The 15,722-nt window shown below is 42.5% G+C and overlaps 1 protein-coding gene across 1 annotated transcript; it reads left to right on the top strand.

The window, feature by feature from the left end:
- Positions 1 to 4,083: 4,083 nt before the first annotated feature.
- Positions 4,084 to 15,159, top strand: trmt1l (tRNA methyltransferase 1-like). The gene is made up of 16 exons (XM_083647124.1): positions 4,084 to 4,195; positions 4,933 to 5,040; positions 5,304 to 5,366; positions 5,493 to 5,606; positions 5,876 to 5,940; positions 6,297 to 6,453; positions 7,040 to 7,160; positions 7,325 to 7,404; positions 8,141 to 8,393; positions 8,593 to 8,805; positions 9,599 to 9,789; positions 10,256 to 10,334; positions 10,979 to 11,142; positions 11,330 to 11,395; positions 13,885 to 14,011; positions 14,560 to 15,159. Exons 1-16 carry the CDS (start codon positions 4,135 to 4,137, stop codon positions 14,744 to 14,746), a joined length of 2,049 nt encoding a protein of 682 aa, XP_083503250.1. The 5' UTR covers positions 4,084 to 4,134; the 3' UTR covers positions 14,747 to 15,159.
- Positions 15,160 to 15,722: the final 563 nt, after the last annotated feature.

Raw genomic sequence — 15,722 nt, 5'->3', positions numbered from 1 at the left:
CTTTTTAGACATTGTCCTGTGAAGTTAATTGAGACATGGGAAGACGTAAAGCTAGTGAAGACGTAAAGCTAGTGAAGATGTAAGCTTGGTTCAAACCTGCCTCGTTTAGTAGGACGGGACGAATAATTTCCTTCAATTAAACTCTGGCAAAACGGATATTCGTATAATTAGTCGAGATCATTTGCACACTCAAATCCAGTCAGTTACGTCCACTGCAAAAAAAAGTGTCTCAATTGATACTTTGACAGCCAGACTTATTTTTTTTTAAATCATTTTAGGAATATTTCTAGAATTAGATCAATTTGGAGTTTTAAGGACACTTAAATGATCCTACACGTGTTTATTTATTTATTTTCATGTATTGAGGACAAAGTGTGGCCGTGCATTTGCTGTCAGGGCCCCTTGGCTCAGGAATGACGTGCCTGCCTAGCTCAGCCTTGACTAGCTCAGCCTTGACTAGCTCAGCCTTGACTAGCTCAGCCTTGCTAAAGCATTATCTTTTTTAAATCACTTCTTTAAACATTCTTCTTTCGAAAGGCCCGTTATTCAGTTTTCCTAAATTGTGTATATTTCTGTATTGTTTTATTTTTCATTGCACTTTAATTTGATGACAAGCTTTGTTTTATCATGCATTTTATCTTGTACAGTATATAATTGTTTACATGTGATTTTATGGTTAAAAAGAATCACTCACAAAGACGATTTCAAAGCCTATTTAGATTGAACTAGGCACGATTTGTACGCTCGCCTGCTGAGTGTGCTGCCTCGCTCGCCCTGCAGGTCGCCGAGCTGGCTCTGCAGTTCGCATACGCAGCTCGCCCACTGCGCGGTCTCGCCCGCCCTGCAGCTCGACCGCTGTGCGGGCTCACTTGCTCCTCCTCCAAGCCAACCAGTCTTCCAGAGAATTGTGAGTGACCATAAAACATTTAACTTTCAGCAAAAACAAGAAAGAAAAAAAAATCACTTTTGCTGAAAGTGAAATGTATTATTATTATTTTTTTTTTATTAAACCTTTATTTAACCAGGTAAAGACTCATTGAGAGTTAAAATCTCTTTTACAAGAGGAACCTGGCCAAGAGGGCAGCCTAAAAAACAAACACATTTAGGTTCCATACAGACACACAAATAAACATTTGAAAAGGGAGACTTGAAATTACATACGTAATGAGATTAGTACAGCAGCAAGTTCCAATACTTCCACGTTCCAAGTCCTTTAAAATTTAACCAAAGGCATCATATGAAATGAGTGCTGGCAATTCTAAGTCTTTCTGGAAGGTGTTCCAGGTAAAAGGGGCAGCATATTTAAAAGCTGTTTTACCTAGCTCAGTGCGAACACGTGGAACAGTCAACTGTAGAACATCTTGTGAGCGCAGGCTATAATGGCCTTGGCTTCTGAGGAGGTGTGTACACAGGGCCGATCCTGGCCATTTGGGTGCCCTAAGCGTAATTGTTCTGTGGTGCCCCCCCCCCCCCCGCAAAACTTTCAATAACTGTCAAACGAAAGACTGCAAAATCATTAATTATGAACGATACTAGTGTATCTCACATTTCATTACATGTGGGAAACAAACAATTGTTAGAATTACTGTACATGTCAGCAAACAAGTGATTGTTAAACTGTACATGCAAGCAGGGGCGGACTGGGATCATAATTCAGGCCGGGCATTAGATACCAAGCAGGCCAGGCCGATACAGGCCGACGTGCGTGCCGGCGTCCGAAGGGCGGCGGCGAAAAATTTGGGCTGTTTGAAGCCCAATTTGGGCCGTTTGAAGCCAGATTTGGGCTGTTTGAAGCCAGATTTGGACCGTCTGAAGCCCGATTTGGGCCAGTTGAAGCCAGATTTGGGCCAGTTGAAGCCAGATTTGGGCCGGTTGAAGCCAGATTTGGGCCGCTTGAAGCCCAATTTGGGCCGTTTGAAGCCCAATTTGGGCCGAGTCCAATTTTACAATGAGATGCACCCTGAATAAAGTAATAAAACCACTAGTAAACCAGTAGGCGGCGCCTGGCCTGCTGTTCAGTGAGTGGCCTGACTGAGGGCACCAAAAAAAAAAAAAAAAAAAAAAAAAAAAAAAAAAAAATTTTTTTTTTGGTGCCCTCAGTCACGTGATGCCCTACGCAGTCTGCGTACTCTGCATAATGAGTTAGAGCAGGCCTGTGTGTACACAAGCAAGTAGGGACCAATCCAAGAAGAGTTTTATAAATAAAACTCAACCAATGGCTACGCCTGCGTACATACAGAGACGGCCAGTCGGCTTTTGCATACAAGGTACAATGGTGTGTAAGATGTTTACAACCAGTGACAAAACGTAAGGCACAATGATACACAGTGTCTAGCGACCGCAAACATTGGGCAGAAGCATTCATATATAACAAGTCACCATAATCACTCACGATTCTCTGGAAGACTGGTTGGCTTGTTTCAAGCCTTAAAACTCGTTATATAAGGATTTTTCTAAATGTCACTTCTGGGACTAGGGACCGGAACATTTGCTCAGCATCTCACTCGAAGTCTCGCCACTTTTGTGCACCTGGTGTCAAATTTCAGACTTTTTAAAAATTGTTTTACGCAAGCCCGGAAAATATCATTTTCACTAAAAAAATAATGTGAAAATTAAAACAACTAAGAAAACAATGTTAGGTCTCCACGATACGATACTTCAAAATCAGCATTAATCCCAATTCAACAATATGTATATAAACAGCTGCACTGGGGTCATTTCAGGGAATGTAGGTTTTCATGATGTATGGTCACCTCACTGTGACCCTTGTGCTACAGGTCTTGTTGTCAGAGTGGCTGCTGGATGTCTCTGAGATGTCTATGGAACCTCGAACTTAAGACATAACATGTGTTGCCTTGACTCTGCTTTGGCGAGTCGGAGTCCACTGTTCTAATCTCAGCACATTCTGCACATCCTTGGAAGATAAAAGGGTGGCATAGTACGTTACAAGGTGGGTTTTAATGTCACATCTGTCACATTCAAGCTTAGCGTATATGATTGGATGTCTGGTAGACAATACCACGTTTATATGAATGAATGAATGAATGAATACTTTCATTTTCGTGTCTGGTTGCCCCAACACAGAAGGAGAAGGAGAGCAAGAGACAGAGAGAAAAGAACAAGGAGAGAATAAGAGAGAAGACTGAGAGACTTGGATGTTATCGGCTAGACATGGTGATGCAATGTTGTACAATATAAACAACATGTGCTAAGAATGCTTGGGGATGAAAACAAGTTGGTGTTATCCATCTACAGTGTCACTATGCATAAGTTGCACGTTTCCTTCTGTTCCAGGCTTTATGGATATAATGATATTACGATAGGTTTGGGAGAAAGCTGAAAAAACCTTAATAAACTTGTTTTCTAAAAAACATGACGGAGAGATAACCTTAATAGCCTCAACGCGAGACTCTTCAGTCATTCTTCTTCCTTCTAAGGGAAGAATGACTGAAGAGTCTCGCGTTAACCTTATAATGACGTTGCAGGTTCACGAAGAGGCTAAACGAACAGCTGTTGTCTCTTTAATTCGTCCCGAATAATACGTTAAAGTTATACATTGTAGCAAAAGCTAAACTATTTATGCTGTGACTTAACGTTACCGTTGAGTGGCAGCGCGTGTGACACAGGCAGCGGCTAGCTAACCTAGCTAACCGTTATTTATAACGTCAATTGAGAAATGGGAGAACTCAACAATAGTTACTTACTTTGGTAACGTTATCTGGAACGTCCGCGTAACGTTACACCATTAAGTGAAAGAAATGTAGTTTGTCGACTTGCAAAATAGCTAGCGTTAACCTCTTTTGCCCATGCTTTTGCTCACACCGATGAAAACTTCAAAACATCCGCTGATGTCACGTGTGTAACTGCAGTAGTATCTCGACTAGCATCATGGGAAGTGTAGTTCGGAAGTAGTTCCTATCTTAAAAGTCTGTCTCGTTTATTATTGGAGTTTGTATGACTTTCTCTCTCTCTCTCTCGTCTCTTGTTTTACTCTCTTCTAGGTTTATCTGTGGATTATTAACGTTAATCAAACACCTGCATAATTCAATACAACGTTTACGTTTGAAAATTGCGCATTTTACGTACGCTGAGCACAAAACCCGTGCCTGCGTATTTTCTGTAGGCTGTTTAGTAATGGCGGAGCTCAAGGAAGGAGACGCTGTTCAGCTACACCAGGAGGACGTCGATATAAAACGTAAGGAAACCGTGACAGTTTGCTCTGTGCACGAAAATTATGAGAGTGTAAACTCCCGGATATTTTTTTTAGTTTACGCAGCATTCATATTGTCTGGTAAATTCGCAGTGAATTTGAGTTTGTAACTGCTGAAGTAAATGTGGGCCTCACCACGGAGCTCCGCCATAGGGCCCAAATAGTCAAACATTACGTTGACAAGAGGAAAATTAGCCATTGTTAAAAACGCTGGCAGTACCAATTTCTGACATCCGTATACATCACTTTGCATGGGGTTGCCCAGAAGGTCAAATTCGCATTATGCTCGTTCAATTTCTGGATGACAAGGTCTCATCACGGAGCTCCGCTACAGGACCGCAGAGGCGCACAATTTAGACAGACTTTGCCCTAGCGCACGGTTATTCCACCGAGCCTTTGGTCATTAGGTTATTAGGCCAGCCAGCATAAAGACAACCCGAGAGAGAGAGAGAGAGAGAGTGTGTGTGTGTGTGTGTGTGTGTGTGTGTGTGTGTGTGTGTGTGTGTGTGTGTGTGTGTGTGTGTGTGTGTGTGTGTGTGTGTGTGTGTGTGTGTGTGTGCGTGTGTGCGTGTGTGTGTGTGTGTGTGTGTAAATTATTTTGGACCAATACAACCTCAAAAACAGTGTGGAAATGGTAGGTGGTATAACCAGTTGAATGGTAATCAAATGAGCTCTGTGACCGCTATTTATTTATTATTGTTGTTATTATTATTTTAATAAAGGTGTTGGTGGAGAAGCACCTACAACTGATGATGACCATGATGCAGTACATGCAATAGAGAACGAAGCTGCTGGAGACGGTGATGCCAAACCATCCACTACAACTATTGGTAATTTAGTCAAAGTTCCCTCTGTGTATTGATCAATTGAAATTAGGGATAGTTTTAAAGATCCCAATATGGGGCTTTGATTGTCAGCTGCGTACATCCGTTTACGGCTTGTGAGGATCATTTCTCTAGCCTGGATGGAAAATTAAACAGGACAGTGGGCTAATGAAACTGGTTTTCATGACTATATATATATATGTATATATATTTTTTATATATATTTTATATTTGACTGATTCTGAACATTTTTGTTTGCTGCTAAACAGAGAGACACATTTCCATTCAAAACAAACTGGAGGGCCTTGAGACGCAGGTTGACCTCAATGGTGGTGAGTCAACTGATCCCAAGAGACCTAATGAAATGCACATTATTTACAGTTCAGATGCCAGATTGTTTTGAATAAAAATGTATCCTCATTCTCTCCATTGTGTGTGTTTCTGTGTCCATCCACCAGCTGGCCGGAAGTCATGTCCTCTGTGTCCTGAGGAGAAGTTTAAAGCCTGCTACAGCCACAAGCTTCGACGGCACCTCCAGAACCTCCACTGGAAAGTCTATGTGGAGTTTGAGGGTAGGAGTGTGTAGCAGAGGAGGCTGTGTTTATTTTCAGATTCATTTTGAGATGTTCAAGATAACACTTGCCTTGGACATTAAACTCATAAATCATAAAATCTTGATAATAGTAGTAGTGAATGTGATGACAGCAGTGAATAGTAAACTGAAGCTGAAAAGCTAAGCAAAAAATAGGTGAAGGATTAAAGATCATATCAAATCTAAATCAATGTAACATCATTTTCATAGCTGTGCTCTTGTCAAAGTTTGACCTGTAACCGTCAACAGGTCAAAGGATGTGCATCTGCCACCTGCCCTGCAGACATCTGAAGCCCAGCCTCAGTGGAGACCAGGTAAGAAATTAAGCGCACACCGGTCTCCGGCTCAAGTTACCTTTACTTTGGAACAATAGCATGGTTTCCACCGCAGAGTCAAGCATGATTAGCTGAGGTAGCTTGCTAATTATTTATGTCTCATTTTCTTCGCATTTTCTCCTCTTGCCTCTTGTTCTTTTGTTCAGTTTGCTGCCGAGTGGTACAGGATATCAAATAAACACGTTTAGTCTTGTGAGATACACAGTTTGAATTGGCAAGCCCCCTCGGTCCTGCCACAGTAAAGTAGCTATAGCATATTTGTGTCATTTTTTTTAATATGTGCTCTTACACATCTAAATACCCTAATCACTGTCTTTTGTACGAATCTCGTCCAGGCATCAGGGAGACAGGTGGCTCACTACCACTGTGTCGTTTGTTCTGTCACTATCGCTCGCAAGACGGACATGGTCGGCCACCTGAAACGCCATGTCAACAAGGGAGAGACAGAGGCCAGCTACTCTGGCAGCTCAGATGTGCCCTTTGAGGAGCCAGGTAAACACCATGAAAACCAGGTGAAAAAGGAATAAAAATGCCGGAAGAATGTGGACTGGCCACTCCTGTTAAAAATTAACACATCAGAGTAACAGAAACCAAACGGAAAAGTCTGTCTTTATTGTCACACACACACACACACACACACACACACACACACACACACACACACGCTGAGGGGCCTCGGTAAAATTCAGCCTCTGCATTTATCCCATCGTGGCATGTCCTTCCTCCGGGGGGCAGCCAGGAGCAGTGGGCAGCTTTCTTTAGTGTACAGAGTCCATGGACCTTCTTTTTAGGTGAAGTTGTTGCTGGTCAGGTGACAATCTTCTGCGTGTGTTTTTTTAGTAGTGGTCCATACTGATGTATGGAGCAGCAAACCCCAGAGGAGCATGGGGAGAACATGCAAACTCCACAAAGAAAGGCCATTTTCATGAGATAGCCCACCTGGGCACTATACAATACCGCCCCCATCTGGCAGCGTCAGGTTATTCCCACACTGCACATTCCAACAAAACAGACATGGCAAAAAGTCATGATCAAAGTGTTTTATCTGTGTCTTGTACTCTGTATACTTCCTGGGCAGCCCCCTCTGGCCAGGCTTATGAGATCATGAAGGAGCTTGGAACCAATGTGCAGCTCCTGCCGAACCATACCACCCCGCAGAAGAGTGACACTTACTTCAACCGCAAGATGAAGACCAACCGGTTAGTAGTCACATTTCTGTTGAACCAGATTGGCTCCAAAAATATTGCTAGTCCAGACATAAAGGTTATTGCCCCATGCCATATTACAAATACATTTTGATCATGATTGATTAGCCATTAGGAATGTTCATTTAGGCACCTAAAGGTGTGCATGTATGTTTCAGGCAGCTGGTGTTCTGTTCACTGGCTGTTCTGGCGGAGGAGAGAAACCCCTTGGAGTGTTTGGATGCTTTTGGGGCCACAGGTGAGAAATGAACAATTGACCTGTTCTCCTTTTCGTCCAAGCTATTGCGCTTCATCTTTTATGGGATATTTGCACAGCTATTATTTTCAAATGCACAGCAAAAAGTTTCTCCAGATATAACAATCTATGGCCATTTTCACATTACAGGCAAATCTGATTTGCTGATAAAGTAATTAATCATCATTATCTTGATTGGTTTCTCAAAACTGATTTGGGAGTGTGTCCGCACTGCCACAAATCAGATTTTCAAGTCGGACCTGTGTCCAGACCTAAACAGCTGCATGGGTTGCTATGGTAACGACGCATACGCCAAATAATAACAACACATTTTGTCGCCTGGATATGACGTGTGTCGCGTTGCGAGTGACATTCAAATCAGATTTGGTGGATCTGCGCATCCACACTGAAGACACATCAGTCAGAAGCAGATTGGAAAGTTTGGAAACTACCTCCATATGTGGTTTGGGACAAGTGACACAAATCAGACTTGGAGCGTCCAGACTCATAAAACCAATCTGGATAAAGTCATTAATAGGTCACTAAAGTTCACAAATCGGATTTGGCCTCCTAGTCTGAACATGGCCTAAGTTGTCTGAAAATCATCCTAAATCTACATTTAGCTTTGACACTATTTGATGAGAATAGTGTGGGTGCATGCATAGCATCCCTGACCTGCATACTTGCACGCCACCAAACTGGGAACTTGTGTCTAACTTCTCCGCCTCTTTGGCCACAGGGATCATGGGCCTCCAGTGGGCGAAGCACCTTCGTAATGCAGTCAAGGTGACCATAACGGACATCAGCGAGACGTGCGTCAAAATGATCAAAGAGAACTGCCAACTCAACCACATCCGGGTGGACGCGGCCTCGCGAGGCTCTCGCCCGCTCGACGGGGCAAGCAGCGAAGTAGAGGGTGTGCCCATCGCTACCGTGGAGGTCGCCAAGATGGACGCCAACGTCGTCATGCATCTGCGGCCCTTTGACTATATGTAAGTACGATCACAGCACAATACAAAAAAATGGCAACGGGTCCTATATTTCTAAAATGACGCTGCTCTAAAGTTTATTTTTGTCAGCCAAGCTATTTTCTTTTAAGGTTTTTTAAATTATGCGACATCAAAGAAATACGATTTTCAAAGTATTTGCTGTGATTCATTGAACGGATCACTTTTCTCTTGAATCCCTCAGTCACTTGGACCCGTTCGGCACGTCGGTAAACTACCTGGACGCAGCTTTCCGCAACGTGCGGAACCTGGGCATCATCTCGGTAACGTCCACAGACACCGGCTCGCTCTACGCCAAGTCGCCAAACGTCACCCTGCGCCACTACAGCTGCCACATTGTACGCACAGAGTACTACAAGGAGCTGGCCGCACGCATGGTACTGGGCACTGTAGCCAGGTAGACATGTTATTGTGTGTGTGTGTGTGTGTGTGTGTGTTTGTGTGTGTGTGTGTGTGTGTGTGTGTGTGTGTGTGTGTGTGTGTCATTGTCATTGTCATTGTCATTGTCATTGTCATTGTCAGTATTTAATTCGCAGGTCAGGCTAGACCAGGGATGGGCAACCTTGATGATAGAGAGGGCCACAAAAAAAAAAATCCTCGCTACCAGAGGGCCAGATTGTGACCGTGCACTTCCACCAGTAGCCTACTGTAACACCATCACTCCCAATTATAGCTACTAATTTGATGAAAAGGACTGGTAATCAAAGTTTATTATGCCAACATTTATATTTTGTCATATTCAAATTGAGTAATTCTTCCATTCTTCAGATGACACCAGAAACTTTGCTCTAGCTTTAAAACAGCCCGCTACATAAATTTGATGGGGTACATCACCCAAATATGTCATATTAATCAGATTAGTCATGTTGCGCATGTGCAATATGCATCCTGGATATAGACAGTTTGTTAAAATAGCATTAGATCAAATGCTAACGTTAAACAGTATGTGGATGGACAATGCTAACGCCGTCGTTAGCGCCATGTTCTGGGTTGGACAGTAAAATAAAAACAGATTTTGGTGGTCTAACCTAACCTAACCAAAAATGTCCGCCTTGTAAAAAATAAATAAATAAATGAAATAGACCCAGGGGCCACACTGAGTGAGGTCGGGGGCCGCATGCGACCAGTTACCCCCCCCCCCCCCCCTGGCCTAGACACTAATGTCTCTAATATGTGCCTGTACCTTCCAGAGCAGCAGCGCGCTGTAATAAAGGGATGGAGGTGCTCCTGGCAGTGGCGTTGGAGCATTTTGTCCTGGTGGTAGTGAGGGTCCTGCGGGGGCCCACCCAGGCGGACGAGTCGGTGAAGAGGTTACGCCAGCTCATCCACTGCCAGTGGTGCGAGGAGAGGGTCTTCCTCAAAGAAGGCAGCATGGTGGATGGTGAGTGAGTCCAAAGTGGTCGAGGTTTCACTTCCCTGCAGCATTTTCCAAATGGTTCTGTTGCTCAGGGTTTGTTTGTTTGTTTGTTTGGGCACCACTTTTATGACAAGGCAGCTGTTATTTAGTTTTTTAGTTTTAGTTTTAGTTTTTTTTACAAGTCGTTTTTTTTTTCATGACTATACAAAGTCGACAATCATAAGAGAGCACTGTCTGGCATCTCATCTTACAATTTTAGTAAAGAATCGTGCTTCTTTCTTCTCACGATGATCTAGCACTGAGATGATCTAGGCACTGACAACGATGGACAAATGAAGCAGAGTTGACCTAAAGTGTTGTACATGTTCTATATTATGTCGTCAATTTCTCTTCTCCAGAAAACGTGCACAGAAAGTTAGTAGTAAAATACTGTGACTGGTAAAGAAGTCGTGTTCTAATCTGTTCACCGGTGGACTCTTTGTCTCTGCAGACAACCTGTATAAGCAACTGCCCTGTAACTGCAACGGGAGCATGCCGGGCAAGACGGCGGTGGAGCTGGGACCGTTATGGTAGAGTAAACCTCTCACTATCACTCCAAAACTCAACAGCATCAACATTATTATCAAGCACATTACAATCCCGCTCTGTATTCAAGCCCTCCAACTACAATTGGTGTTTGTGCGTGTAGCACCACGTGTGTACCCTGCTCAGCATGATCCATTACCAGTGCATCTCATACTTATAGAGACACTGTGGAGTGCGTCATCATTCAGAAACCAGGCCCAAAACGGGGGGGAAACAAAAACTCTCCACCCCAATCCTGGTGTTCTCCTATGTCACATGTTCCACACAAAGATCATATATACGGAAGATGAACACTCCATCTTACTTCCTTGACAGCTAGATCCACATTTTTCTTCTCGCCAATTCTCAATGGCTTCCTTGTTTTGCTCGGGAGTACAAAAAAACTTTAAATTGGCGATTTTTTTTTACATTTGTTGTCTGCGCAGCCCACCACACAACAGCTTTTAGCTATGTTTTATTCAAGGAAAATGACACTGGTGTATGGAAGTGAATGGAGAGCTTTCCCCCGTGATGGGCGTGGCCTATTTCATGCAGTGTCTCTATACTGTATGTAATAGCTTGTATTTAAACCCACTTATGTAATCGTGTGTGTGTGTGTGTGTGTGTGTGCGCGCGCCCCCCCTCTCAGGTCAGGCCCCCTCTTTAACACTGGCTTCCTGAGAAGGATGCTCTTTGCAGCAGTGCAGCACAGTATGGATGACATCCAGCCTCTGGTCAAAAGTCTCATCTGTGAGTCTGACTGTACCACCCTCAAGTCTTTTGTCCATGGGCCCTCTGCTCTCACCAACCAAGGTAAACACCTGTGTTCTCACTATGTGTGTGCCTGACATTTTTTGTTATGAGGAAAAAACATTGTGTTTGTCTAAAATGCTCACATACAAAAAACACACACACACACACACACACACACACACACACACACACACACACACACACACATACACAAATGAGTGATTTGTTAAGTTGCTTTCCCTTCCAGTGGAATGCGGTGTGGTCATTAAGACCTTACAGAGAGGTGAGGACTCAGGCTCTGCTGACCAGTCTGGTGAGTCATTTGTCGATTTATGGATGTTTCCAAAGTTGTGCACACACTGTATCTTACCTTCAACAGTTAGACTTCTGTCCTCTAGAGCAGTGTTTCCCAACCGGGGGTACGCGGACCCCTAGGGGTACGCGAGCACATTGCAGGGGGTACGCGGAAAGATTGAGGATTAATACGATTTTGCGGCTCTTGTCACTCTCGTTCTGTCTTGTGTTGTAAATCGAGCGCACCCTTTCCTTTGCAGCGGTGTGCTCGGCCCCTCCCCCAAAGCCCAAAACACACACACACACACCGCTCGAGTTGGGAATGACTGTCATGTGAACAGAGAGCCACTGCACTTCTCCTCCCCGCTTATTTCCGTGGTAGCACAAGAATAAGATGAGAGAAGTCACAGAAAGAGAGCCGCTGGTCGAGAGGAGAGGTAAAACAACGTATGTGAGGTGGAAACACTATGGTTTCGCCGAGTTTAAGGTCCACACATCAAGAGCGATGCGAATATACAGCACGGAATTGCGATGCGAGTTTTGACCCACCTGTCAATCACAGCCACAGACTTGGAACAAACAGTGCAAGATATGCGCGCCGCGGTCGTGGCAGCACTCCGCAACACAACCTATCACTTGAAATCCACTCACAAAGTGGTCTATGACCAAGCAATAAACGCCAAACGAACAAAAATACAAAGCCCCATCTAGTTACTGCCACCGCATACAGTCATCGATTCAGGACACTCTTTACAATGCGACCGCATATTCAACAGCTAACGAGCTCACAGATAAACATTAACAATAGCCTATTATGAACCTAAACGACGTAAGTCGCTTTGGATAAAAGCATCTGCCAAATAAGTAATTTAATGTAATGTAAACGAACGTTACTAGTGTTCTCATTTGGTTAGTTTTGAGGTTTAAGGACTACTAGTTCATGTTTACCAACATATTGAATGTAGATTAATACTTGCAGTTGGTTGTGGCAGTTCACTGCAACATAGTAGGCCTATACTGTATATTTATTTTAGTTTTTATTTTATTTCTAAATCTTTGCACTTTTATTATTTATTTTCACTTATTTATTTTCAATTATATCTAAAATCCAAAGACATCCAATGTTAAATAAAAAGGCAGTGTAAATGTTCAATAAATTCATGATGTTCTCAATGTCAATGAGTAATCGTGTTAAATAATCGTGATCTCAATATCAATCAAAATAATCGTGATTATGATTTTTGCCATAATCGAGCAGCCCTAACATGTCCTCTGATCGTGGGCTGAAGATGGCACATGCTGAAAAGTCATTGACAGAGTTTTGGTGTGATGTTGAAAAGGAATATCCTGAGCTGGGGAAATGTGCACTGAATGAACTTTTGCCTTTTGGATCTACTTATATGTGTGAGGTGACCTTCTCAGCTCTGACCCACATCAAAAACAAGCAGAGGAACAGACTGAATGTGGAGAACAGTCTGGTAACAGCTGTTGCCACACTGCCCCCAGAACTATCAAAGCTTATGAAAGACAAACAAGCTCAGGTGTCTCATTAAAGCTGCCAAATAACTGAATCATAAGAGTTTTGTCATTCAAATGATTTTAGTTTAATAGTCAGTTGTCTTCATTCTTGGCAGTGTTTTACTATGAGGTTGAAAGGGAATATCCTGAACTGGGAAATGTGCACTGGACTTTTGCCTTTTGGATCTAATATGTGTGCTATTTTTGTGTGCTATTTTGGTGTGATGTGCACTGATTTGAACTTTTGCTTTTTGGATCTACTTATCTTATGTGTGATATTTTGCCTGGTAACAGCTGTCCCCAGAACTGTCAAAGCTTATGAAAGACAAACTAGCTCAGGTGTCTTTTTAAAGGTGCCAAGTGACTAAATAAAAATAGTTGAAACTGTTACTGTGTGAGTCTGAATATATCTATCTCTATATAGGCTATATATAATATTTTGTTCATTCTCAATAAGTGTATAGCTATTTGTATTAAAGGGGAGTCATTCAAAACGATTTTAATTTTATATTGTTTTAATTTAATAATCAGTTGTGTTGGATAGTAAAAGTTGAATGAGATCAATGGAACAAATTTGGGAGAATGATCAACACGCTGTCAGGGGGTACACTTGGCATGGCAAAACAGCTCAAGGGGTACACGGCACAAAAAAGGTTGGGAACCACTGCTCTAGAGGGCAGGTTAGCCCTAAAGCTGAACTACAGTATACTGTGTTTCCCTCAATAGACCCTTTTCACGGGGGCCATTTTGTGTCGAAAAGGTAGAATAAACACAGGTGCAAGCAAAACACTAATGAGGGTTTCCAAATTCCAATCATGGAAGTTGGAAGCCCTCATTAGTGTGTTGCTTGCACCTGTGTTTACCCTGCCTTTTCGGCACAAAATGGCCCCCGTGAGAAGGGTCTATAGAGAATTCCCAATGAAGATGATGTGTTTGTGCCTCAGTTAAATTTTCTGTTCAAATATACTTTTCGATTTTTTTTTGCGGCAGGAAAGAGGAAGTCAGGTGAGGAGTCAGGAAATGTTGTGAAGAAGCTGAAGTCTGATGCATCTCTGGAGCACCCAGCCTTCTACTACAGCATCCACCGCCACAGCATCAGAGGCATGAACATGCCCAAGTGAGGGACCGCCCGATGCATTCACTGTCACTCTTGAGTCTGTTGGTTGGGTCTTTAAGAGCCTACATGTAAGCTGTATAAACTCTGGGCTCTGACCCAAAACGTGTCATTGGCCCATTGCTGTTAGGGCCACAGAGCTGTTTTAATGAGCCTATGTCTCAACATAAGGCTACAGTAAATATCTTTTTGAGTCTAAGACTTTTGCATTTTATTACTTGAATTGTAAATATATGTATGTGTATGTGTGTACCGGTATATATATATGTATGTACTGTATGTATGTATGTGTGTGTGTATATATATATATATATATATATATATATATATATATATATATATATATATATATATATATATATATATATATATACACATAGAAACAAAAAAATAGTTGAAAATTGAAAATTGAATTGAAAATACATGAATTGCATTTGATTCCCTAAAAAAATGCCATGGGCTTCCTCTTCTGTAAATCTAGTTATTATTGTGATTTATTTATTGATTTAATTTAAATCTAGACCTTAAAAACACTCTCTTTCTCCCTGCAGGTTGAACAAGTTCCTCCAGTACCTAACAGAGGATGGGTTCAGGGTGAGTCGGACTCACTTTGACCCCACGGGGGTCCGGACCGACGCCACGCTGGAGCAGTTCAAGTCTGTCCTCACCAAATACAGCGTTCCCACTTCCAACGCCACCGCAACTCAGACAAGCCTGAGCACCGAGGAACCGCTGTGAGAATCAAAATGGAAGCATTTTCAGGGTTGAGGTCAATTCACTCTAAATCGTCTCTATTCAGAAAAAAAAAAAAAAAACTTCAGTCAGTTTGGAAACCAAATTAATCCACTGTCAGTAACCAGCAACTTGTTTCATTTTACATTTTGAATTGACACACCAACCCTGCTGTTTATTGGAACCCAAATTAGGTTCTGACTTGCACTGATATTTTCAATAGCCGCCAGTCGCTTTCTTTTTGGATGCGCTTTTACTGAAGTACAAAGTCCGTAATGAAACCTGAACCAATTTTGAGGATTTTTTATTTAAATGCAAACTACGGTCAACTGATCCTGCAGCTAATGAGCCAATTTTTCCAATGCGAGTCTATTTATTCTTTTTATTTGTGTCTTCTGGGACATTCCCAGGATTCTCTTTTCTCTGTTGGCTTGATTGTTGTTACTCCAGTCTAATGCTAATAAAAGCTTGCTGCAAAGCCGGAATCTTGCTGATTTCTGTGATTCCTCCTGCATTCCTCATGCAGCCTCAGAATTCCTGTTGTTGCCTGAGACAGAACAGGTATGGACGTGTTTCTAAGCTGAAACATGGGAGGTTTTCAAGCAGCACTGGAAATTCAAGAAATTCAATTCAGAATTTCCAGTTATCCCTTACTTCTGTATCACAGGCTGTTCAGCCGATCTACTATGCTGTTACACATTTCTGTTACAAGGAAGTAGGGTCACTGAGTGAGGGTACAAGCTACCTTGCAAGCAAGCTGGGTGCGGTTTGGTTTGTGAAAACAAACAATACCGCCCCCATCTGGCAATGTCAGGTTAGGTGCAAGCTATAATGGTTGAGATCTGCCTGCCCAAACATGTTACAGGTCTTAAAGGAGGACTTACCCCCTAGATATGTATTAGAACAGTGATTTGAAAATACCTATGGAAAAAACCAAGAAATGACATATACTCTTGTCTATACTAGACTCTTTGGCTGTGTT

Source organism: Poromitra crassiceps, assembly GCF_964638095.1.
Source record: "Poromitra crassiceps genome assembly, chromosome: 12".
Classification (NCBI taxonomy): Eukaryota; Metazoa; Chordata; class Actinopteri; order Beryciformes; family Melamphaidae; genus Poromitra; species Poromitra crassiceps.
The sequence above is the reverse complement of the archived record's forward strand: the minus strand, read 5'-3'. Positions and strand labels throughout refer to the sequence as shown.